Below are 25,958 nucleotides of genomic sequence, written 5' to 3'. Positions count from 1 at the left end.
GAAGCACGAATGTTGTCACCTCTGTCCATCTCTTTTCTGGGAATTTACGACATAAAAAAATTAAAATTAAATTTTCTATTTATACTCCGGCACGACAACCAAGTCAGTAGAATTTACAATAAATCGCCAATACAAATATTTACTGTATTTAAACCCCTGTCCACTTAAGGAACGTATACTATGCACTCTCGCTCCTGACCACTCGGCTACGTCAGGCCTTAACACACTTTTAATAATTTAGAAAGAATTAAAAATATCTTTTTAAATACTGTACTTTTAATGGTTTTATTTTTAAATTATATTTTTACTGAGAATTTAAACTTGCTGTTCGGTGCTTGCGTGTTGGATTGTCCCTCTCCGATGCGTGTAAGGAATTTCTTATTTCAGTAAGAACGAATTAAGAAATAGTTTTTGTTTTTAACTGTAGTTAGCATTGTTAATTTTAATTTCCTATGCTGATAGCAGTGGCATTTTCGCTACTGCCTTAAATAAAGTAATAAAATTTTAGGGTTACATAAAAAACACATATATAGATATACACTGAGTGATCACTTAATTATGACCACCTACCGAATACTTCGTAGGTACTCCTTTTGCTCGCAGTACAGCAGCTATCCGACGTGGCATTGATTCAACAAGATATCATAGATTCAACGTGGCATTGATTCAACAAGATATCAGGAGGTATGGCCAACTGTGTGTAATGCGGTGAGTAATGCAGGTATGGAGGTGATTGGTGTATCCAGACGCCTGATATGCCTTTCCATAGGGCCTCACAAGTGCTCTATGGGATTGATATCGGGGGAGGTCGGAGGCCAATCGATATGCTGGAAGTCTGAACTGTGTTCCGTAAACCATTCCTGCGCATCAATCGCCCGTTTTCATAGGAGGTGGTCATCTTGGAAGACACCATCGCCATTCGGGAAAAAGTGTAACATAGAGGGGTGTACACAGTCAACAAGCAGTTGACGATAGCGGAGACCACTGATACGTTGTTCCTCGTGCACCAGGTGTACAAGTTCCTGCCAGTGAAACATGCCCCACGCCATACAACTGCCTCCACCGGCCTGCACTTTTGGTACCATGCATGATGGATCAAGAGCCTCATGTTGTTGACGCCAAATCCATGCACGACCATCCACGGTGTGGAGTAAATAACGTGACTCATCTGACCAGAACACCTTCTTCCAGTCTTCTAACGTCCAATTTGCATGCTCTTTGCACCAGGCGACTCTTTTACGATGATAAACCTTAGTTAGGAGAGGATGCCGGAGGGGTCGTCTGCTGGTATAGCCCATACGTGCGATGCATGGTCATGCTAGATATTGTACCAGGTTGGCCCATGTTGTATTGGGTAGTCAACTCTTCAACAGCGCTGCGCCTGTACGAGTCGTCGGACCCGGCTCTTACCTCTAACATCAACCTTTCGCTGACCTTTGCAGTTTTGTCGTCGGGTCGTTGTTTGACCATTTTTACGCCAGCCCTGGTACACTTTTAACTACGGCGGCTCTCGAACACTGCACCAGTTCAGCCGTTTGGGAAATGAAGGCACCAGCTCGTCGAGCACCCACAATCTGTCTTTTATCAAAGTCCGATAAATACTTCCTTTTATCCATCACGCGCGGAATTTTACTACCTACTGAACCACTGACACCTTATCTATGCTACGTAGGTCGACTAACTTCGCACTCTCGTACGTCACGTGTTCAACGGGTCGCATTTCCTTTTCATAGGAGGTGGTCATAATTCAGTGATCACTCAGTGCATACTGCACATTACACATTTTCATATATAGGGTGATTCACTACCAGTGTGACAAACTTGCAGGAGGTGTAGGGAGCACAAAGACGAATCGGAATCATATAGCATTGCAGGATCCGAAATGCCTTCGTCATGCGGTAGAGGACGTTGAACGGGAGGTCGCGTGAACAGCGATCCCGCTGGAAGTCAGCATTTGCGAACCGGTTCCCGAGGCAGTAGGATAGACGAGTATTCAAACGTTGAACTCGCTGACATGCACCTCGCGTATGGAGCTGCGGACTGTAACGGGCGCCCCGCTCTGTACCAGGAACCTTTCCCGCACAGGCGTGCTCCTCATCATACGATTTTCGCACGTGTGCACAGAAGGTTACGTGAGACTGGTTGTTTCACGAGAAGTACCATGAATCGAGAGCGAACAACGAGGACGCCAGGCAATGAGGAGAATGTCCTACATCTTGCAGAAGGCAAACCGAGTACGAGTACTCGAGCGATAGGCCAACGATTGGGTATTTCCCAATCCACTGTATGGAGGATACTGTCAAAAAACCAAATGAGTTCATACCATCTGCAACGCGTCCAATCATTGGAGCCTGCGGATTATCCACTCCGGAGGACTTTTGCTACTTGGTTTCTTCAACAGAGTGCGGCAGACAGCACATTTGCTGCGTCCGTATTGTTCACGGAGGAGGCAAGTTTCACAAGTTTCAATCAACATAACGCCCATTTGTGGGATTTAGAAAACCCCCACGGTACGCGAACACGTGCAACTCAACGCCGTTTTTCTGTCAATGTTTGGGCCGGCATTGTTGGAGACTACCTCATTGGACCGTACCTTCTGCCCCCTCGTCTGGACGGTAGGGCATACTTGATCTTTCTACAGCAAGTCCTGCCCGAACTTATTTTTTATTATTATTTTTTTTATATTGAGGGTCTAGCGGCTCCTGGGATTTCTCCCATCTCCGCGAATGTTCTATGTATCGGTGACAGTACCCTGTCAAAGCCAGAGATTTAGAAGTGTGTGGGTCATGAGTAGTGTTATATGTTGTGCCCATTGTTTATCCGGCTTATTGGCCGCCAGGCCCCTAATGGGACCAGACGTTGTCCATACCTCGCCACGTGGAGGCTAGCCGGGTGTTACCATTGAGTCAATTGTACTCTGGCTGGTCCTGCCACTTACTTTCCTGGGATTTTAGTGGTTAGGACCTAAAATAAAATTGGAACGACCGCGGTTGATTTTAAATAACTTACATTAAGCACTAATATGGGGTTGACGCTGAAAGCCTGTTTCTGAAGTGCCTAAAAGGTTGGGCGAAATTTTTTGGTGTATTTAAATTTGGACGTGTAGGGCTATACGCTGTGCAAGAAAAAGTGCTGGGAGGGGAGAATGAAGGCTGGTGGGTGAAATAGGAAGAAGAGGGTCGATAGGGTAGGTGACCCCCAATTTTTCAGTGAGGCATGCCCATGCCCCACCAGAGGGAAGAAATGGTGTGGCAGGGAAGAGAGGCGACAGCAAGCCGTCACCTCCCACCCCTGCCGGGTGTGGGAGTAAAAGAATTGCACTGCACAAGAGAGTGCAGAGCATAGAGCCAATATGGCTCCGTTGAGGCAGCAACTTGGAGTTCTCTATCTTCGTTGGTCTTCTCTGTCATTGGTAGCCATATTTTTCCTCAGCTATGAACACTGGTCAGGTCCATTGTTGGTCTGTTAGCTATGGCTGTGGTTCTCTTCATCATGGGAAGATCCGCAGCTCCATGGGGTTATTCTTGCGATCGCTGGTTTTAGATGATTAGTAGTAAGCAGGTTCCTGGGCGAGGTTCTCCTTGAGTCCTCTCCACGCATGTTCTGTGTTTTTTTTTTTTTTTTACCTTCTGTAGATGGCTATCAATGTTTTACGCCTACCAAATAGTTTTTGGGCATATTCCTTTAGCTCCCTGTATTCCTCAAGTGAGTCCAATAGATGTGATTCCAAGTTCTTGGGGAGGTAGTGTATTGCAGTGATCAGTCTGCACCTGAGGTCCTCATAATGGGTGCAATCACACATAACGTGCTCCCAGCACTCAAGCTCCCCACAGGCACATCTCGGATCCACCTCAATCCCCAGCGCTGCCAGCTTGGCTGTAAAGGCCCCGTGACCAGTCAATAAATAGGTGGTGTATAAGCCAGGTTGAAACCAAGTTGGGGGACTGGGGTACATCCTGTCGATGTTCGGAATGAATTTCCTGGTGATATTTCCCTTATTTGAGTTGGCCCAGCGCTCCTGCCAAACTTGCATCAGGTGTTTTTGCAGCCTTGTCTTTTCATTTTTTTGTGGTGCATTAACGTCCACAGTACAGCCATGGTATGTACAAGGTATTCCTTTCTCTATGTGGTAGTTCATTCCCCTACGCATGATCTCTTAGTCAAGGGGAAGAGCTCCGGCCAAGACCTGCAGCGCGTGGGTACTGGTTGTCCTACAAGCACGTGTAACTGTCAGTAGGATTGTTCTTTGCGTTGCATCAAGGATGCGTCGGTTTACTACAGTTCCTGTTTTGGAAAACCATATTGCTGAGGCGTAAGTGATGATCGGTAGGAAGGTTGTTTTATAAAACAATGACAAGGTGCGTTGGTTTAACCCCCCAGTCCCGCCTGACGATCCTAGCCACCAATCCAGAGTATCTTTTGATTTTGGCTCTGATATAAGTTAGATGGTGTTTAAAAGTAAGATTACCATCCAGTATAACTGCTAAATATTTTAACTGGGTCACTAATTTTATTGTGGTAGGTCCACCTTTATTTGTGGCGGTCTACGTATATCAAGCTTGCCTTTTAGCAGGACGGAGGACGTCTTTGTTGTTGATATCGTCAGGCAGTGGGTTCTGGTCCAGTTTTGCAATATCAGCATTGCCTGATTGGCCTTTTCCTCTAGCTGGGCCCGGCTATCTGCAGCAATGGTGAGGACCAAATCATCAGCAAAGGCCTGGGAGCGCACATCACCAAGGTGCAAAGCCAAGAACCCATCCAAAACCATATTCCACAGGAGCGGCCCCAGAACAGAACCCTGGGGACAGCCCCTGTGGACATCACGATTCACTCTACCATAAGGTGCTTCCACGATGATGCGTCTCTCGGAGAGATAAGACCTAATTATGGAATATAAGTTAATCGGCACATGTGCCAGCCTTAGTCTTGCCAGTACGCTCGGCCACCAAATGGTGTCGAACGCCCCAGCGAAGTCAACAGAGATGGCTAGAAGATATTTATTATTGCAGTTTGCTGCTGATTCCGATAGGCTACGCAAGGCTTCCACAGTAGACGAACCCTTCTTGAATCCGTATTGCGATGTCTCTGTGAGTTTCGCTGCCTGGTAATGCTGATTTATCCTTGTACAGAGTAGTCTTTCAAGCAGTTTGCTTGCAACCGGCAGCAGGGCTATTGGCCGATAGGAGTTTGGCAGGTGGGGTGGTTTGTTCGAATTTTTGGCGATTAATTTTACCTTTGCTGTCTTCCATTTTTTGGGGAAGATGCCCTTAGCCAAGCAGCTGTTATATAGGTGTAAGAGGAGGTCTGGAACGATTTCCACGGTCTTCTTAATAATTTCGGGTTCTAAGTAGTCCAGGCCTGGACATTTATTATTTCTTATCGTGGTTGCCATTTGTTGTAGTTCATCCCGTGTGAAGGGTGGCTCCTGAGTGTCTGTTGAGTAAACTTCATTATCTTGACAGATGATAAGTTGCTCTGGCAGTGATGGCTCTATTGGTTTCGGGAAGATGGCATCCAATATATTGCTTATAGATTGTTGCCACGTGGTGGTATAATCACCTTGTGGTGTCTGGGTGGTTGAAATGACTTCCCCCCTGGGAAGCACATGTTCCTCAGTCGTTGCGCCGCTCAATGTGGTTCCAGCATGATGGGGCTCCGCCACATTATACCAATGATGTCCGCCAACACCTAAACGTTACATTTGGACAGCATTGAAAAGGGTGTGGTGGTCTGATTCATTGGCCTGCTAGATCGCCGGACCTATCATGCCTGGACTTCTTCTGCTGGAGTCAAATGAAGACATTGGTGTATGAGAGCCCCGTTGAATCAGTTGAAGACCTCGTCGCTCGCATCTCTGTAGCTGCTGGGGAGATTCGAGACACGCCAGGAATCTTCCAGAACGTTAGGGATTCCATGCGGCGGCGCTGTGAAGCCTGTGTGACTGCTTCTGGTCGAACTTTCGAACACCTTCTGTAGCATGGCTTTTTGCCAATGTAAAATTTGTCATTAAAATGATTTCTGTTACACTAATGAGTTGCTGTTTCTGTTCTTTTTCTTTGCTTACGCGACCTCCCGCATGACGAAGGCATTACGGACCATGCTATGTGATTCCGATTCGTCTTTGTGCCCCCTACGCCTCCTGCAAGTTTGTCGCACTGGTAGTGAATCACCCTGTATACTGCACATTATACGTATATGGATCCTGGCCTTATGGGTAGTACAGTTGGTATAATCACCGTCCTCGTCACACATGAAGACATTGGTGTATGAGGTGAAAAAGACCTGAGATTGAATTCTGTCAATGAAGCGAGAACGTATTATGGGCCTTTTTTCACACGTAGCTGAGTTAATCCGTAGTTGGTTTTTAACTGCCGAAAACTGGGGTTTTTCGTCCAGCAAACAGCAAATCGACCACAGAACACACGCAATGTACCAACATATTGCATAGAGTGCAATATGGCCTAAGTTGCTGATGTGCCTAAAACTCTGCAACATAGTGTATGGTGTTGATTGTCAAACAGCACTGGGAACCCCCCAACTCAGCGTTTTTATTCTCTGTATTGCAGTACAAACTCTGTAAACATACAGAGATAATGTGAGTTTTGGTGTTGGTTTGCATAGTGTGTTGTTGGGTTTTATTGGTCTGTTGTTACTCCAGCATTTTGCACCGAGGGGCCCACGTTGGCCGTCCACCGCCGCGAGGAAGCATCCAGGTACGGTAAGTAGTAGGTATACTCTGGCGAGGGTGAACCCTGGTCTGCGGCTGAGGTTGCCAGGGAGCACCCACAAAAAGAGCTGAAAATATTTTATTGGAAGGGAAGAACAAGGGTGATAGTTCAAGTGTTTTAGAAATAGGGGGTGAAATAAAAAGGGGTGAATGATTGGAAGACTATCCACCTGAAAATTAGAAGTTATAGGTTTTTGATAGTTAAATGGGTACCCCTGTAAAAGGAGCCCAACCTCCACAAGGGGAGGAACTGACAAGAGCAGTAAAAGGTTCCTGATGGTAGGGTCCACCAGGCGAAGAAGTTGGGTTGAAAGGTGGGGGAGGGGAAGCAGGGATTGTAGTGAAGAAAAGTCGGGGGAACAGGCCGCCCTATGGGGGAGGGAGATCGCACTGTGGAAAGTGCTTTTTGTTTCTTCTTCTCACACCGGTTGGAGCAGCTGCAGTGGGTATCGACTAAACCTACATCATGTTGCCTGGGGTCATAACATCAACAAAACAAGAGGAGTTTCCTACTAGGTTGCCCCCCACTGTTGCCTAGATTGGGGTGAGGGCTGCTAGAATAACACACACAATTTTCGTGCACTCAACCCAACTGCACACATGTCATGCTTACACAAGACACATTTTTTTCCTTTAACATATTTAGGGGCAGATTGGAAAAACACATGGCACCCATTTACATTTATTATCATTCAGAGACAAAACGCAGGTGCCACCTGAATATGACAACTACCTAGACAGTTACTTTTTTTCTTTTTTTTTCTTTTTTTATGCTGTTCACCAACGTTCTCTCAATCACTATACAGTTTACACAGGGGACTATGGCATTCATCCTCATTTACACAACTTAACCTGTAAGGTAGTGTGTATGTCTATGTATACCCAGTCTATGGTGACTCCCGGAAACAATCCATCTCCAACAATTATCTCTGTGCTAGATTACAGACTCTGTAAAACAGGCCTGACATGTAACGTTAGTGTCTGTTCTGTTTGCGTGAGTTAATGCATGTACTGTTATATGTGTTGTTTATGCCAGGCCTCTTTGTCACCAGGGATCAGCCATCTCCTAGGCAACTTTTGCCTAGTGTCCATTCGTCGGCACGTGGAGTCGGACCTGTATCCAGTATCTATCAGCAGTCTCTGGAGGTAATGCTATACCAGAACTGCGAATACCCCGTACTAGGCAGTCCAGGCCAGTGAACTGGTAAAAAAAAAACAAACAAACAAAAAAAAAACTGTACTTGCTTAAATCTGCAAGTTGATTACTTCCACAGGAAGAAGTGCTATATATATGGAAGAGAAAAAAAATTACCTTCTGCAATTCATTAATAGTGTCCTCTTTTCAATTACCTGAGAACAAAAGATCTGCAATGCCTTAAATTTCCGACTATCTGTTAATGTCTGTGCTCTTCCAGTATTAAAACTATGTCATTAAATTCCAATGTAAGTTTCATACAACTGACTATCAAACAGGCCAAATTCACGCTGACCTCCGGCCCACCGGAGTTTCCCTGGTAAGTCTTATGACCAGTCCGCCTCTGACTACTTTCAAGTTACACGTACCGCAGGTTGAGAAACACTGGCTTACGCAATTTAACTGTCATTGTGATGGCCGTCACTATATGCTGTAAGAGATCTGCCGTATCTTCAGTAATTCAGAATGTATTATTATTTTTTTAATATATACTGTAGTTAGCTTTGTATTTTCTAATTCCTGTGCAATACAGCGCAGGAATTAGAAACACATAACGTAGATTTTAATAACCATAAAATTTCCTTAAATTGCCTTAGAGTTTTATAATAGATTTTAACGTAGATGTCTCCATAACGTAGATTTTTAAAATAAAAACAGTGGATATATAGCAGTAGTAATTTCTCACATACTGTAGATCTTTACAGTTTCATCACGTTTACGATTGTATTCATTGCTCACGACCGGCCCACCATAACACAAAATTTTCAACCTTTTCAGTTTTAAATTACATTAGAAATTGCAGTATTATCATTAACGTAAAAAACTCGCTTACCTTTTAGTTCAAAAATTCTTTTTAGCAAAATCAAACTTCAATGAAAGAAAAAACACAGTTATAAATTTCGCTTTCGTAATACAATAAAATTTAAATTAGAGTATCATTAGGGGAATTTAATACCCTCACACGCATGCCCCAATTTTAAATCGTTTATTTATTTTTATTTTTTTTTGCGGGGAAAAATAAAATGCAAAATTTAAAAAAATAAATAAATAAAAATAATATATATATATATACTTCAATTTTAAATTTATTTATCATATAAATAAATTTAAACATAATTTGGATTTTTCCCGCAGGGTCTTATATGTTAATTGGTAATACTGAGATTTATTATTATTATTATTGCTATTTATATTATTTCTCCCTGATTGGGGATTCCACCTCGTGACGAGTATTGCTACCAAGTACACAGGGTGGTTGTTGTTATGTCTGGTGTTACTGTTGGTCGAGGAACTCTCTGACTGTCCTACATGTATTCAGGATTGCGACTTTCTGGAGTTCCTTGTAGGTATTCGCTGGGAGATCTATTGCTGCTAGGCTGTTATGTAGGGTCTCTGGCACTATACCTGTGGTTCACACGATGATCGGGATGGTCGTTATTTGTTCCATATGCCACATGTCTTTGATCTCCTGTCTTAGATTCGTGTACTTCCTGATTTTTTTCCCCATGGGTTTTCTGCAGGTTGCCAGTGTTGGGTACCGCTATGTCAATCAGATAGGTAGCCTTTTCCTTCTTGTCCACAAAGGTTATGTCCGGTCTGTTGTGTGGGACTGTCCTATCCGTTATTATGGCGCGGTCTCAGTACAGCTTGTGGGTTCGGGTCCCTAGTACTGCCTGGGGTTCGTACTTGTAGTACGCTACACTTTATTTAACCAACTGGTATTTCCTTGCTAGCTTCTGATGTATTATCCTGGCTAACTGGTCCTATCTATGACTATGAGTGTACTCAGTCTGGATGATCACCTTCCATCCAGCAGTGATGGGGGATCGTTTCAGAGGCCAGGTGGTATCGTCGACATGCGTCATCGAACACTCCGTGCTCCTTGGCTACGTATTTTCTATAGTTCCTGGTGTTGATTACCATGGCTTGGATGCAGGAGCGGATTAAGGTCGGTTGAGGCCCCAGGCGCCGAAGAAAATATTGGGCCCCTTAAAAAAAAGAGAGAGACAGGGAAAATAAAAATACATGTTAACAATTTTTTTAAATAAATAAAAAATATTATGTACTATTAATGTTTTATTTCCAATAAAATTTGAATATAATATATGTATAATATAATTAATAATAGCATAATAATAATCACAAAGTTTTGAACTAATAGTTGAACATATTAGTTTAACTATTAGTTGAACTAATATGTTAACTAATTTGTTGGGGTTTTGCGTGGGCCCTTCAGAAGTCGGGGCCCAGGGCGCGCGCCCGTTGCACCCGCCGTTAAATCCGCCTCTGCTTGGATGGCGAGCATGAATCCTTCAGTCTCGGGGAAGAGCGTCCCACTTGTGAGCCATGCATTGGAAGCAATTTTATCTATGTGATCTTGATGGAGATCATTATAGTGTCTGCCATGGAGTGTCTTCTCTGCCCATCTTTCTGACTTCGTTTGTACCTCCTGGTTGGAGGGGAGCTCCTCGCTTAGATTGAGGGGGTACACCGCTTGTTTATCTTCCTTATGGCTTGGTGGAGTGCTGCTGTGTGTTTCTGGAAGTAATCCTTCAGGTGAACTATCGCTGTCTTGTGTTGCCCAATGAGGTCAATCACGCCCCTTCCTCCTTCTTCCGGGCAATCGTCATTCTCTCCACGGTAGATTTCGGGTGGTGTTGGCTGCTCTTGGTCATCATTGTCCTTGTCTTTCTCATGATGTCCCCCAGCTCGGTGTTAGTCCAATCTATGACCCCGAAGGAGTATGTTAGCACTGGATCTGTATATGTGTTTATGGCTTTAACTGTGTTCCCTCCGTTCAGCTTTGCTTTCAGCAGGCTTCGGGGTCTCTGATGGTATTTTTCAGTCAGGCAGGCCTTAATTTCTTTGTGCTGAAACTGCTGAGCCTGCATCATCCCCAAGTATTTGTAGGCGTCTCCCTCTGCCATGGCTTCGATCTCTTTACCAGTCTGCAGCTGGTAGTATCAGTTGACTAATTTTCCCTGGTGCAATACGTGGGACTTTCATTGGTCTAGACCAAATTCCATCCTAATATCATTGCTGAATTTTTCGGTGATCTGGAGTAGTTTCTAGAGGTGCTTCTCGGTTCGTGGGTAGAGCTCGATGTCATCCATTTACATCGGGTGGGTGAGGGTGTATAGGTTCTTCCTTCCTTCTTTCAGCTTAGATCCATACTTGCTACTGTTGAGCATGGTGGATAGCGGGTTAAGTGCTAGTCAGAACCACAATGGGCTCAGGGCATCTCTCTGAAAGATTCCTCTCCTGATGGGGATTGGCCTGGTTGTAATGTTTTCGAACTTAATGGTGGTATTCCATTTCGCAATCGTTTCTCCTAGGAAGTTTGTCACTATTGGGTTTACTTTGTAGATGTTCAGTGCCTCTATTAGCCAGCTATGAGGCACCGAGTCGAAGGCCTTTCGATAATCGATGTAGGATGTGTACATGTTGCGGCGCTTCTTGTAGGCTTGCTCCATAACCACAGCATCTATGGTTAATTGCTCCTTGCATCCTTTGCTCAGCCATTTGCATCCTTTCTGCTATTCGGCCATTATGTTCTGACTCCCAAGTGAACTGATATCTTCCTGGTTATGCGGCTGATTAGGATCTTGTACATTGCTGGAAGGCAAGTGATTAGCCTATATTTCGCCGGGTTTCTTGTATCTTCGTCTTTAGGCTTCAGATATGTGATTCCTTGAGTGAGAAACTTCAGGATTGTCTCTGGGTGCCTTATCATTCAGGTGAACTGCCCTGCTAGGTGCTTGTGTGTGCAATTTAGCTTCTTGTAGTTGTGGACGTTATCTATTCCTGGAGTTCGCCAGTTGTGAGAGTTCTTGATCGTCTGTTTTACTTCTTCTTCTTCTTCACGAATCTCCCACCCTCTCATTTCTTGTACGTCTTGGTTTTCTTGCGTTCTAGTTCTATCCAGGGGGGCTCGGCTGTTATGTCTTACTTCCGTGCTCCATATGTTTCCCCAGAACTTCTCAATCGTCTCCTGCTTGGGTGGTCCGTTCCCTTCTTTTCCGTCTTCTCCGAGACTCCTGTAGAAGCCTCTTTGGTCCTCATCGAAGATTAGGTTGTTTATTTTCTTCTGGGAGCAGCTCTTTGTATCGGCGTAGTCTCTTGCTGAATGCAAGAAGGTTCTGCTTCAATGTGTCCGAGTACTCTACTATTCTCTGATTTTTTTTTTTTTTTTTTTTGTCTCATGTTTGCTGTGGACGCTGTCTGAGTTATGAATTATTCGGTCTCAGGCGTAGAGAGCAAGGTTTTTTTTCCCCAGAAACTGGGGTTTTTTTCGTCTAGCAACCAGGCAAATCGATCAGCGAACACACGCAATTTACATACAAAATATTTATGGATAGATGTAATGATTTACAGGGAACCCAAGTACGTAATTTGGTTTTTGGACGCTGTATCTCTTGAGAATGCTCTTCACTTTTCCAATTAATTTCTTTCTCCTATTGCCTTGTTGGTACTGGGTCAATTGGCCTATCTTGACTCTTAATTCTTCTATATTTATTTAGCTGAAGTCTTCTTTTCCAAACTATATATAGGTGTTTTCGGTTTTTCTCCTGCTGGTTTCTCTTCCATCAATTCTCGTGACTGCTACAGCAACACAATACCTGGCTGTGTGGATGGCCTTCAGTGTTGCACCATTGCTGTCGAGGTAATGCTGTATTATGTGCCGATTGTGGTTGTCTGTGACTCACCACAAGGTTCTATTCGGCCTCTGCTTCAGTATCACGTGAGTTTTTGTGGGGTCCATTCCTTCAAATTCTGTTAAGGCCTTCTTCCACTCGTTCTCTGTTCTGGATATGGATATCATGACCCTGTCTCTTTCCACTTCAGCTGCTGTTGGTTGTATTTCTTCTTGCTCTTCCTCCTCTGGTTCGGTGGTGGTATGTTCTTCCTCCTATGCTTCCTTATTCTTTATCCTTTGTAGTTGATCTCTCACCCTCTGCCATGGCCAGCTTGATTTTTACCAAGATTGCAGGAGCTATCAGGTTCTTAGTGACGATGGTTCTTCTCTGGTCCGCTATTCGCTGTTCGGTGACCTGAATATCCGGGAATCGTTCCAGCCATTTGGTATGAAGTCTCGCTCTGTAAGTTGTCATATCGGTCTCCAGCTTCGTTATTTTGTAGTATGCTTGCATGATGTATGTATTCATTTCGATGCTCATTTCATGTGTTGGCATTTTCTCCCTTCCTGGGTGGTCACTAGCGCAGTTGCACAGGAAGCACTTCCAGTTGGTGGGGCTGGATGGTCTTACCCTTTTCTTGTTGCAGCCATACGGGGGACAGCGCCACTTGCTCCACTGTCTCGTTCTCGGGAGACCGTCTCTGATTTTTCGAATAGACTCCTCTGTCTAAGGCCTGAACGCGAGTGACTTTATCCTGCGCCACACTCGATTCAGTATGATTAATATTTCTCTGCGACAACATCCATTGGAGGTGGACCTCTTTAGCTTCGGCTTATGTCCAGTTGTGGTTCTCGGGTGCGACGCCAGATGGCGCCACAATCTACTTTAGCCTCTACTCCGACCTTTGGGTAGGTAGGTCCCTTGGAGCAACTTTCACGATATTAATTTTTTATTACTATTAATTATTTATTATTATTATTATTATTCTAATTTATTACTATTATTATACTGGTCTCCCAGTGTATTGGAGCCACATTCGCTTCCGCTAAGGCGGTACTCGAACTCGTGTCCATCAGGCTGGTAGTCCAGTGTCGTAGGGCCATCGTGCCCCTATTATTATTATTTCTTCCTGATTGGAGGTTCCAGGTGTTCGCTGGGAGACGTATTGCTGCTAATTGTTATGTAGGGCCTTTAGCAGAATACCGGTGGTTGACACTATGATCCGGATGGTCGTACCTTGTTGCATATGCCCCATCTCTTTGATCTCCTGTCTTTGGTTCGTGTACCTCCTGACTTTTTTCCGCGTGGGTTTTCTGCAGATTCATCACTTATTATTATTATTATTATTATTATTAAACATATGGTGCGAGGAAGCCTGAGGCTTATGCTGCACCAGCCAAAAAAAAAAAAAAAAAAAATTTCGAGTTACCCTGAGAGAGAGAGAGAGAGAAAGAAAAGTAGAAAGGAATCATCAAGAAAGAGAAGAATGATGATATCCAGTTCAGGACCCTTGGTGTGCCAAGCCCATACTCAAGAAATATGAGCCTGTGGGTGAATATGTTTTTTTTTTTTTTTTTTTTATATTCTATCACTCATTTCCCCGTCTTAGCCGTTTAGTACAAGTCCCACTGGTTGAGAAGCTGCATTAAAATCAAGTTACCTCGATGTGTGAAATCAGAGAACTCGGAAATAAGGAATGGGCTGGCTGCGGTCCAGATGCAACGTAAATGGCTACTGGTATGCAAGCCGCAAAATCAAGACGTATACTTCCACAATTCTTTCTCTTACTTCATAACTAAATATAAATAGACATAATAGATTTCATATAACTAACTAAAGAGGCGCTAGTAATGCAGCTATATAATCGTACCTAGAAACGATTCAGTCTAAATCCATAATTCGGTAGTGTATATATTAGCAATTGGGTGGTATGGCAAATTTCGTGTTTATACGCTTGTGTGGAATAATGTGTAGAACAGAGTAAGCCTATATATATATATATTTTTATTTATTTATTTTTTACACCGGAAAGTTGGGTTTTGTGCTTCATTTTACTACAGTATTTTGAAGTGTGATATCAGTTGGGGTTACTGATGATTCAAATTGTAGGAGATGTAGCATGCAAACTTAGTGCACGATCACTATGTTCCGCAAGAATATTTGTCGTGGATAATCCATGTGTAATTGGTTCCCGAACTATGCTTCTCTGATCCCAAGGGAACCGCGAACAGTTCCCAGGTGAATTATGAATAATTTTTGTTATGGCTGCTTTGAATTATACTTATTTTTAAAAATAAAATCTGAACATCATTAGACTGGATGTCGCACCTGACACTGAGAATTCAGTTGTCTACAATCACTCTCTAAAGGACTTTGTGAGAAAAAAATAACACAATTCTTCGCACTAGTAGCCTATTTGAGGTACGATTGATTCTGTACTCAAATAGTGACAGTTTATTCAGTTATTTTTTGTATCCGTCTGAAAAAGGTAGATTATAAACATATAATAAATCAGTTCTGAGATATAAATTTTTAATACCTATCGTTCAGATCCCATATCGGTGGTATTCAGTGGTGAGGATCGGTGGTATTTTTCGAAGCCAAATGGGGTCCGCGAGCAAAAAAGCTTGGGAACACTTGGTAAAAATGTTGAGCTAAAAATATTGAAATGTATTCGCAGAGCGTGGTTTATATTAGTATATTGACATGCTAGTGTAAACCCTTGGGGGTGAGGCGAAGAGAAGGAATTAATAACGTTTTAATCACACATTTTACTTATTCACTTGTAGTCCCAGGGGCTCTCATCTGGTGAATATGGGCTTGGCACACCCAGGGTCCTGAGCCGGATATCACCATTCTTCTCTTTCTTGGTGATTCCTCCCCCCTCCTCTCCCCTCTGGGTAACTCGGAATTTTTTTTTTTTTTTTTTTTTTTTTGGCCGGTGCAGCATAAGCCTCAGGCTTCCTTTTTTTTTTTTTTTTTTTTTTTTTTTTTATGAAAACCCCAAACACGAAAGGTATCAAAACCTATAGTACTTAGTACCGTGCAAGGGTTGAAGGAGAAGTGTGGGGGGAGGGGGATGCCGGAAACTTTGCTCTAGAGACTAAACATGGGGTTCACCACTTCAAGCCTCCAATAAGCAAAGTGGTGGTATTTCACCGGTTGATGAAAGTCATCTACCACCTACTTATTTGCACCATATGGCTAATAATAATAATAATTCTGATGCAAACAGTCAATTACAAGAGCCACAAACAAGATTCTCAAAAGCACAAGTTTGATCAAACAGGTTAGTTAAACTGTGTTCAAAATCATAAGCAGCAAACTGAAGTGACAAAACAACAACATAGCAAGTCCTGAAACAGCCATGGGACAGCAATGGGGAATAATGGAGAGTGGTCCAAAAATATAAATAATAATAAAGAAAGAAAGAAAAATAAACAAAATAAAACAATAAGTTCATTTATAATAAACAAGCAAATACTGAAAATATAAAATACAATTATATTCTTGCTAATTATGACAAAACAAGTTTCAGCAGATACAATAAAATAAGATTAACTGTATGGTAGAACATATATTACTCATAACAAGTACTATTATTGAAAAATGATTAATAAAATCTGGATGGAGGGAGAGAAAGGATATAATGGATTAATTCAGGTTCATTTGAATGTGATTTAACATGTGGCAAAGAAGAGCTTTACTCTTAATTAATAAGGCAGGATCTAAATTCAGTGAGTGGACAAAAAATATTAATGTTAGGTGGAAAGTGATTCTCTACTGTATGCAATTTGTTTAATAATGAGGTTATGCCGACCGGGCTAGCCGAGTAGGTAAAGTACCTGCCTGGCAACCCAAAGGTTGCGGGTTCGATTCCCGCCTCGGGCTGGATATCACAATGGTGCCGAATCAACTAGTTGGTTGGATATCCCGGCAACGATACACGAAGGAAGCAAGAAAAAACTGGTTCCTTCTTGTATTGATCACATCATACGAAATAAATAAATAAATGAGGTTATTATTAGTTTAATTCTTGAGGATTTCCTAGGAATTTTTCATACCATGAATTTCCAAATTTCAAAGCAGTCCATAGTGGAATTACACAATTTGCAGAATAATAAAAGGCACATTATCAAAAAAATGATTAGATAAGAAGAGCTGATGAATGCAGCTCACTTTTAGTACCAAATTACATAAAATTTTAGATACACGAAACTGAAAAAAGCACATTTCTTCATTTTTGAAAGCTGTTGCAAGAGACTAATAAATAATTATTGGAGTATGAGTCTATTTGCCTGAAAAATCTGTGCTAAAATTACATGTTGACACATGTAGGCAGGAAACATCAAAAGAGTTTTCTCTGAAATAAATGGTTATCTGCTATTAAAACAACAAAACAAATTTTTCTCTCTCCTTCAACCAGAAATACATTATGAAGGAAAATATTTGGACACCCATAGCATTGCCACATTTTAAAATTCAAAAAGGAAACCTTTTTTAAAATTAAATATGAATTGCAGGTATATAGTATAATAATATTAAAATTATAAAAATAATTATAATTTTTATAAAATAAATTTATATTATATAAAATATTATGTAAATAGCATCATATATTGTATTATATAAATAACATAATATATTATATTATTTATAATATAATATATTGTGTAATATATATTATATAATAACATAATATATTATATTATTTATATAAAATTTCACCCCCTATTCATTTTACTTTCTTCTCTGAGGCTTATATACTTTTTGTAGATGTGGTCTCCATACTTTGAACACAGTATTCCAAGTGCAGTCTTATGACTGCCTTATACAGTGGCATTAGGATCCTCAGTATCTCTACGAGCAAATATTTGATAAATTATCGATAAGACTGTGGGCCTTCATTTTGTTTGGAGAATTCCGTGTTCTATCATTTCATAAATGCCAAATCTTTTCTTTCTCCATTGTTTTTAGTTTGATCCCACAAATTGTATATGTTAGGAGCTGCCGTTCCCCAAGTGTAAGTCCTTGTACTTTGCTGCATTAAAACTTAGCTACAACTTTTCTAACCATCCCATCTATTTAAGCTAACTTAAAGAAGCCCTGCATAGCTTTGATCATTAACTACCACTGACCTTATCAACTGCAAATTTTGACATCACACCCTGTATCCTTTGCCATTTAAGAAAAAATACAGTGATCCAGTACCAATTCTTTGGTAACCCCACTTCTTACATTAGCCTAACATGGAGAGTAATCATTAATTATAACCCCTCTTTTTTCTACCCAGCAACCACCTTCTGATCCACTGTGTGATCCAAACAAGTTCCAGCTTATTAAATACTCTTTATTGCACAATGAGAACAATGAACGCTATATACAAAGCTCTTCATGGCTTCAAACAGGAATCACCTACAGCCATTTCAGTCAAAGTATTCAATGTGGATCTTGTAACCATTATAAGATACAAATTAAATCATAAATTATTGTAAAATTTACCTTACAGAATTTAGATCAGCAAATAATCACAGTTAATTAAACAGAACTTTATCTACTATGAACTTAAAAATTTAGGCCTACAAGGTACCAAAAATAATGAAAAGGTAAGAATTAAATTTGACAAAATTACTGAAATTAAATTCACAAAATTAATGGAAGAAAGGAAAACAAGTTATAACAAGTTATTTAAATAAATTGAGGAAAAACAAAAATTTTTGTGCTAATCTCTTTATCTAATTTTCCATCTTCTCGAATATAACTGCATAAAATATGTTGGTATAAAAAGCTTAGTAGCTTTTATGATTACTTCCCTGAAACTTCCAGTTTAGAATTTTCTAAACAGGAAGTTTAGAAGTTCTTAACATCTTTGCCAGCCTGTTGAATAGAATTTAAAAACTGTTTAAGACCATTATAGTCACCTTTAAGAAAGTAAGATGCATTCCCATTAAATGCCACGTCATTAGTTTATGATCACTGCCACTTAGTTTCTTGGTTCCTTTATCTAGAAATTCTTAATGCATAAAGAGTTATTGCACTATCTTGTTGCCTCTAACATGCTGATGTGGAAAACAGTCATTCAATAAATTCAGGACTGTTCTGTTACTATGTGAGTGACCAGTCCGCAAGTTCCAGTCTGGAAATTTAAAATCCCCACAATAAGACATGCCGATTTATTGACCTGTTTCATTTATTTGTTCAGTATACTCATCACAATCATTTGACTTATAACTTACCCCCAATTTTGTTTGCTTATATTATACCAAACTGACTAAACCATATATTAGCAGCCCATATCAACTGGATGTGCTGCCTTAGATTCTATATGCTTATTAACCAAGAGCATAACTGCTGCTCCTCTCCTGTCTGTCTTTCTGTACACAATGACAAGTGTCCAAAAAGTTCTCAGAACAGGGTACATAAAATCTATTAATAAATTCTAAAATTGGTTATTTTTATAGGTTTAAGTCTTGTAAAACAACATAAAAAAAATTCTATGTAAATATCTTATGCATTTTCTAAAATTTAAAAACTTAACATTTGATTTTTTAAGTTGGTAAGTGGAAGAAGGATGAATATCCAGAAAATTAAGCATCATTCATCACTGAAGAGGGCAGGCATGCTAAAGAAATCCATGAAAGAATGACTAGAGTTAGGGAAGCATTGCCCAGTTATGCTACTGTTGCAGGCTGGTCAGCAGAGGTTAAAAGACAACAGAAGTCAGTCAAGTGCGATTCAAGATGGCTTGCCATCTAGAGTAATTAATTCTGAAGCAATTAGTATTAGTCATGACAACTGATACTGTAAGAAAGCAAGCTTATACAGCATCAGCCACAAAAAAAAAAAAAAAAAAACCCTTCCCATGTCACCTGTCCATTGCCTCCTATTGTTTGTCTAGTTCTTCTTTGAATTTATTCAAACTACCCATTTCCACAACAGATGGAATTTGTTCCAACAACCAGCTACCCACTGGCTGAAGGCAAACTTCTGCACATCTGTCCAGTATCCATCCGTACTCAGTTTGAAATTATGCCCCCTTGTGTGTGTAGTGTGAATAAGAGGAAGGATCTGATTGAGGTTTTATGCCATCAGTATTGATAAAGAAAAACCTCAATCAGAGACCACTTTGCAGTCCTCTAGTCTCCAGATACTGCAATTTGCAGATTTTAACTCTTTCTTGGTAAGAGCACACTTTTGTTCCCCTTGCCAATCTTGTTGCCCTTCTCTGCACCTGTTCCAGCAGATCCGTATCCTTCCTAAAATGAGACCTCTAGACCTGTATGCAGTACTCAAGATGTAGCCTAACCAATGCTTTATACAATGGTATAATCACTCCTTTTCCCTTCTAGAAGAATTCCTGTATATCATTGAAAAAACCCCATGAGCTGCCCTGGCAGCCTGTTTGCATTGCTCAGAGAATATCATAACTGACTGCACAATTACCCCAGATCTTTTTCATTTCCACTACCCTAAGTATAGTTCTACATAGTTAGTACATTAAACTGGGATTATGGCCATCCATATGCAGTACCTTGCATTTGTCGGTGTTAAACTTCATTTGCCATTTCTCTGCCCACCTGAATTTTCTAGACCTTATTGCAATACCTTGATTACTGTCATTAACCACCCTGCCACATTTCTATCATCTGCAAACTTAAGATGTTAAGTCTGAGGGGCTCACATCTGGTGAGTATGGGCTTGGCAGACCCAGGGTCCTGAGCTGGATATCATCATTCTTCTCTTTCTTGGTGATTCCTTTCTACTTCTGACTCTCTCTCTCTCTCTCTCTCGGGGTAACTCAGGAATTTTTTTTTTTGGCTGGTGCAGCATAAGCCTCAGGCTTCCTTGCACCATATGGCTAATAATAATAAGTGTGATATACCTTCATCTATATCATTAATAAATACAGAAAACAACAAAAGGCATAATACTGAGTCCTTGGGAATTTTTATTTTATATTTTTTATTGCACTAGGCAGAACTAGACAACCTTCCTGGCAACCCTGCCACCTCTTTACAATACTGTACTGATAATTACAAACTTGCAGCCACTAATTAATACCTGCTTCATTATAAGACATAGCAGTCCATATCAACTGCATTAGTCCTTGAAGCTCTGTGGTTCATGTAATTTGATTTGAAGTCCCTGCCACAAAGAGTAGCTAATGAGAAATTGCAGTAAGTTCTTGCAATCTCAATGTGATATCCATTCCGGGAAAAGTCTTTATAATAAATGAAATATAATCTGGAAAGCTGGATTCCATACTGTGGATGTATGCTTATCGATAAATTGCAGTCAGAAGATGAACATAGGACTGCTACAAATGCATAATTTTCATTAACCTTCAAATATGCTTGATTAGATGTTGATGTTTCCAATGGCCTCGTTGAGTACACTGATTTGACCAATCAGTGATGAAATGTACATCCTGAAGCACCTATCCTCATTGACTACTCTGACTTGAAATACCACCCAGTAAAACTAATGATGAACTGGCCTATTCATACTAGCCCTCCTGCAGCTAGTAAGAATGATGTCTGCTAGCCTTCAGCTTGATTGTCTAGTACTGTTGATGGTCTACTAGTCGCTGAAGCTCTTGCCTGCAGCACACGGAGCTGCATTGTACAGCTGTTGTTCACAGTGTAAGGAACCACTTTGCAGTAATCTAAAGATTGTCAAGTGAAGCAGCCCCTCTGAGGATACCAGGCGCCTCTGTAGGCAGGTGGGCAGAAGCAGCAGTGCGTATCACACGCTTCTTGATTAGACCGGTGTTTGAGCCCGTGACCACCAGATATGGAGGATGCAGAAAGGTCAGGGAATGACCACCGCATATACCCAGAGCAATATGGCTTTAGTTGCTAATGCTCCTAAAAACCAAATAACAACAACTGAGGATACCATGTTGTAGGAACTGTGCACTCCTTGGAATTTTAATTTCCATATGATGTAGCTGGAAGATCAACCCATACAGCAAGGATCATTCAAAAAAATGTCAGAGCTTTCACTGCTTGGTTGTATTTGTTTTTGATATGATGTTGCAAGCATCACAGTTATCTCCTTTGATGTCCTCTTCAGTGGTTACATCCACTGAAGAGTACGTTAGTTTTCACCTCCACAAGGAGTAGTCACCTTTTACTGAAGATGATGTTAGTTTTACATGAACGTCACCTGTGGTTAAATAACTTCTTCCATTTTGCTTGCTACAGCTGAAAGAAACATTCTACAGATATCCCTGTCAATCATAAAAAACTGTAGCACACCAAGCCAGTGCACCACACAGAAATGCAAGTATCATCTTATCTTGTGCTATTCTCACACAAGAATGGTGTTTCGCTGTGAGTGATAGCTACATTTGTATTTTCACAGGGTAAGCTACCCACCATTAATTCAGGTACCACACATCCTATGCTTACCCTGACTGCAGAATTCTCTGTTCCAATGGCCATTGAACCACTCCACAAACATTAGTCCATGAACAGTGGTGTCCATTGATAACTGCTCTTTGTCTTCTCCAACTCAACCATTCCTTTATCCACAGCAGTAAATTGCCCTTAATGTGACATTGCTCCAATTTGTACAATAGTCTTTTATGTGCAACAGTGTCAAAGGCTTTTACAGGAGTAGGCGCATTATAACTGTACTCCTGTCTAGATGGTCCTACATTACTTCTTTAACCAGTGACTCCATTATTTTCCCTGAAACAGAAGTTACACGTCAATTCGTTTTGTGAACTGGGGATACATTCTAACATCTCCAGTCAACAGGGACCTTCCTGGAATCCAAACATGCTCTCATAACTATGGCTAAGGATTTGCTTTCTTTCTTCCTTTGCTGTCCCCCCCTTAAAATAATTGGATAGATTCCATCCACACCAAGTGCTGTTTTCATGTTTAGCTTCAACAATTTTTCCCCACTTTCCTCTCAATTATTAGAAAATCAGTCATCTCCCTGTTTCAAATTGATAAACTTCTGGCATCCCCTTCCCTAAAGAATTCCTTGTGTATGAATGAAGATTCAAAATTCCTGTTCAGTTTGTCAGAAATCTGAGCAGGATCATTAAGTCCGTGCCCGTGATCGAGTCCGTGCCCACCAAATACGGAGGATGCGGAAAGGTCAGGGAATGACCACTGCATATCCCCGGAGCAATATGGCCTTAGTTGCTAATGCTCCTAAAATAAAAAACCACAACAAAACCACAACCCTCTAGTCTTGACATAAGTAAAGAAGTCTGTTGGTTTTCTGTGCCAAAGACTACTCATAATCTGCCTTAGCTTGCCTAACCTACTTTGTGACTTTATTGCAGACTAGTTTATATCTACCGTAAGCTTCTATATCACCTAATAATTTATATGCATCCCATACTTCTATGCCATTGAGCTCATCAGGTCATTTGGCATCCATTTTGGTATAAATTCTGAGCAGTATCGCTTAGTTAATATAAAACACTTGGGCTGTATGATTACCTCTCTGAACACTTCTCATTTGTCATTTACACTTTTTAACATTAATTTGTTCCACTGAAAAGAGTTAAAAGATTGTGTGAGCCCATTATAATGACCTTTGTGAAAAAATCTCTTCCCTTTAACCTTGACAGTAGCACCTTCTTTGAATATCAATACACCATGATCACTGCCACTTAAAGTTTCCTTTTTGAAGATTCTCAGTACATGATGAATCACTGCTGTTAACCTAGATCAAGAATATTGCATTTCGTTGCCTCTCCTCTGAGTTAGTATAGAAAATCCAACAAATCGAGAAATGATCTGCTACTAAGTGAGCTACCAAACCATGAGTTTCAATTTATACCTGGAAAGTTACAATCATCCATGCCATGACATTGATTTGCTAATTCACTCTGTTTGTGAGTTAATCATAACATTTGGTTTATAACAGGTTTATAACAAAGGAACAGTTTCCAACTGTTTCTTTGTTGTTCCTGTGTTTATATCACATTAGAATTTACTGAATATTAAACTGGCATAAGTCTACTGGTTTTACTGTTTTAGAATGTGTTTTTTAACCAAAAATATCAACTTCCCCCATCCTCCTGTTATGTCTGCCCTTTCTGTACACTATGATCATCACAGCTATAAACTATGCTCCTGGTATTAGTGTATAAGCAAGTAAATGTACATCTGTGTTTTTGGTAACTGGCAATTACATGGTCTGTGTAATTTCCAGTCCCATGTGAACCCCCAGCAGGCCTTGTAATCCTGATACTTTTCTCTCCAGCTGCTGCATATCCAAGTAAAAGCACTGCAAGAATCACTTTTGCCCTCTGCTTACAGCTACCATTAAACTATTTGTCTGTGTGTATTTCAAATGATTGTTCTCTATAATTTTTTATTGTTATAAATTTTTCATGGCTTTCTTATTATTATTATTGAATGAACATTTTAAATAAGCAATTTAAATATTTTAAAAAGGCATTAAAATGAAGTTAACATTTCAGTTTCCTGTCCTGAAAAAGACCAAGAGTCTGTGCATTGTGAATATTTGTTTATCCTGCTTGATAGATCTTCCATACGAATGAAGACTATATGTATCACCATCTGTGGCATAAGCTACTGTTTTAAATTTCAGTATGTGATGACAAACAGTTCCCTTAGGATAGGATAAACAGGATAAACAGTGAACACTTGATCCTTTGAAAGTATCACTTAACATGTCTGGATCAGTCTCATCAGTTGAGGGAGAATTGAATGCCATAATTAAAGAGGTAACACATTACTGTTAAATAAAAAGTAAAAAAAAAAAATTAATGTTTATGCATGTGTATCTAATTTGTAAATCATATTTTAAAATTTCTAAAGTTCTTTAACATCTTCAATTTTAAAAGTTATATAAAATTTATGTTGAAAGAAGGATATTAAATGGTTGTTCATAAGGAATTAATATGAAGTAAGAATTACACTTTCATAATCCAGGTGTAATTCCTGGATTCAACACAGAATGAATCCAGAAATGTTAAGTAATTACAGTAAACCCCCGCTATTCGTGGTATCTGTATTCGTGGTTTCGCGTATTCGCGATCGCTGATTTAATATAAAATGAAACCTAAAAAAAATGTGAATTTTAAAGCGCTGTGAATATTTTCCGCCATAAAATAACATGGGCATGGCTAAAATTATCTTTCCCCGTCAAAACAGCGTTCAGTGGGTGGGGGGGGAGGGGTGACAAAATCGCGAGCGTGGATGTTTCTCGCTAATCCTTGTTCAGTATGTGTTGTGCGCTTGTCATGGAAGGTTTGGTCGTTTGCTTTTAATTTATATGCTTATAAATTGAATAAATTTATCAATTTATAAATTGATATGCTTACAAAAGTGATAAATCTACCGTTTTGCAGTGTGTTAGTGTAAACAGACTTTTTCGAGTGTGTTAACGGAAGAAAGTGCCTTTATTGTGGACAAGTTCTTTTTTACCCGTACAAAAATATGGCTACGAATAACAAGGGAAATGTGAAAATATCAAAGAAGGTGATGACATTAGCGAATAAAATTGAGTTATTAGACAACATTTTTAATGGTGAAAGTGTCTCTTCAATGGCAAAACATTATAAAATCAATGAGTCAACGGTACGATCAATCAAAAAATCGGAAGAAAAAAAATCCGCCGTAGTGTCCGTGAAAACACGCTAATTGCTTCAAAAATTTGCTCTGTAACTCGTGATGTTAAATTAGAAAAAATGGAAAAGGCTTTAAATCTGTGGGTAGAAGACCGAACTCAAAATAAGATTCTGTTAAGTTCACTCATCATTTGTGAAAAGGCAAAACTCCTTTATCAACACTTTAGCGAAACTGGTAGCACTGGCGGATAAGTTTTTTTTTTGCTAGCAAAGGCGCTGGTTTGAAAGATTTGTTTGAAATTTCTAATAAATATTACATTTAATATTAAATTGTTTCTTATTTTCATTTCGATGCCATATGCTTTCATATCACTATGTACTGTCTATGTACAGTCATATTATGAAGGTACATATAATACATACACAGACAAAATTTTAGACTAGTTTTTCTTATATATTTCATACTTTGGAACGGAACCCCTTTATTACTATGGGAGCCATAACTCAGTATTCGTGTTTTCGGTATTCGCGACATTTCTCAGGTATGTAACCCCCGCGAATAGCGGGGGTTTACTGTATGTATGTGGGAACTTTAGTTCGTTAATAGTAAACTATAATCCTCTCTTCATAATAACATTTGCTTTATAACATTTCACATAGCTTAATTAGCATCATTCTTATTTCACATTAATTCTCTATATGATTGACTTGCAAGAGATATGTTTTATGTAATGTTAATCTTTTTGGGATTGTTGAATGAATGAACATGAATGAAAGAAGAGGGATTTTCTTTCAATGTAACATAGTAACACAGCCTGCAAATAGTATTACAAA

The 25,958-nt window shown here is 40.2% G+C and overlaps 1 protein-coding gene across 7 annotated transcripts in view; it reads left to right on the top strand.

Annotated features, from left to right (window-relative positions):
- Nucleotides 1-14,029: 14,029 nt before the first annotated feature.
- The window catches only part of LOC150079226 (lisH domain-containing protein ARMC9-like), a 446,058-nt gene continuing 434,129 nt past the window's right edge, over nucleotides 14,030-25,958 (top strand). For 4 of the 7 annotated variants that reach the window (XM_090383948.1, XM_090383947.1, XM_090383949.1 and 1 more), the window contains exons 1-2: nucleotides 14,402-14,539; nucleotides 24,012-24,278. In XM_090383948.1, the coding sequence (XP_090240074.1) occupies nucleotides 24,225-24,278 (54 nt within the window). In that variant the 5' untranslated portion in view covers nucleotides 14,402-14,539; nucleotides 24,012-24,224. Of the gene's footprint in view, nucleotides 14,107-14,401; nucleotides 14,540-14,614; nucleotides 14,981-24,011; nucleotides 24,279-25,958 lie in introns of those variants that run through there. The other 3 variants (XM_090383946.1, XM_090383945.1, XM_090383944.1) reach the window with 3 other exon arrangements.

This window comes from Mastigoproctus giganteus, chromosome 10, assembly GCF_048544385.1.
Source record: "Mastigoproctus giganteus isolate SK-2022 chromosome 10, ASM4854438v1, whole genome shotgun sequence".
Classification (NCBI taxonomy): Eukaryota; Metazoa; Arthropoda; class Arachnida; order Uropygi; family Thelyphonidae; genus Mastigoproctus; species Mastigoproctus giganteus.
Note: the sequence above shows the minus strand (reverse complement) of the source record. Positions and strands in the feature narration are given on the sequence as shown.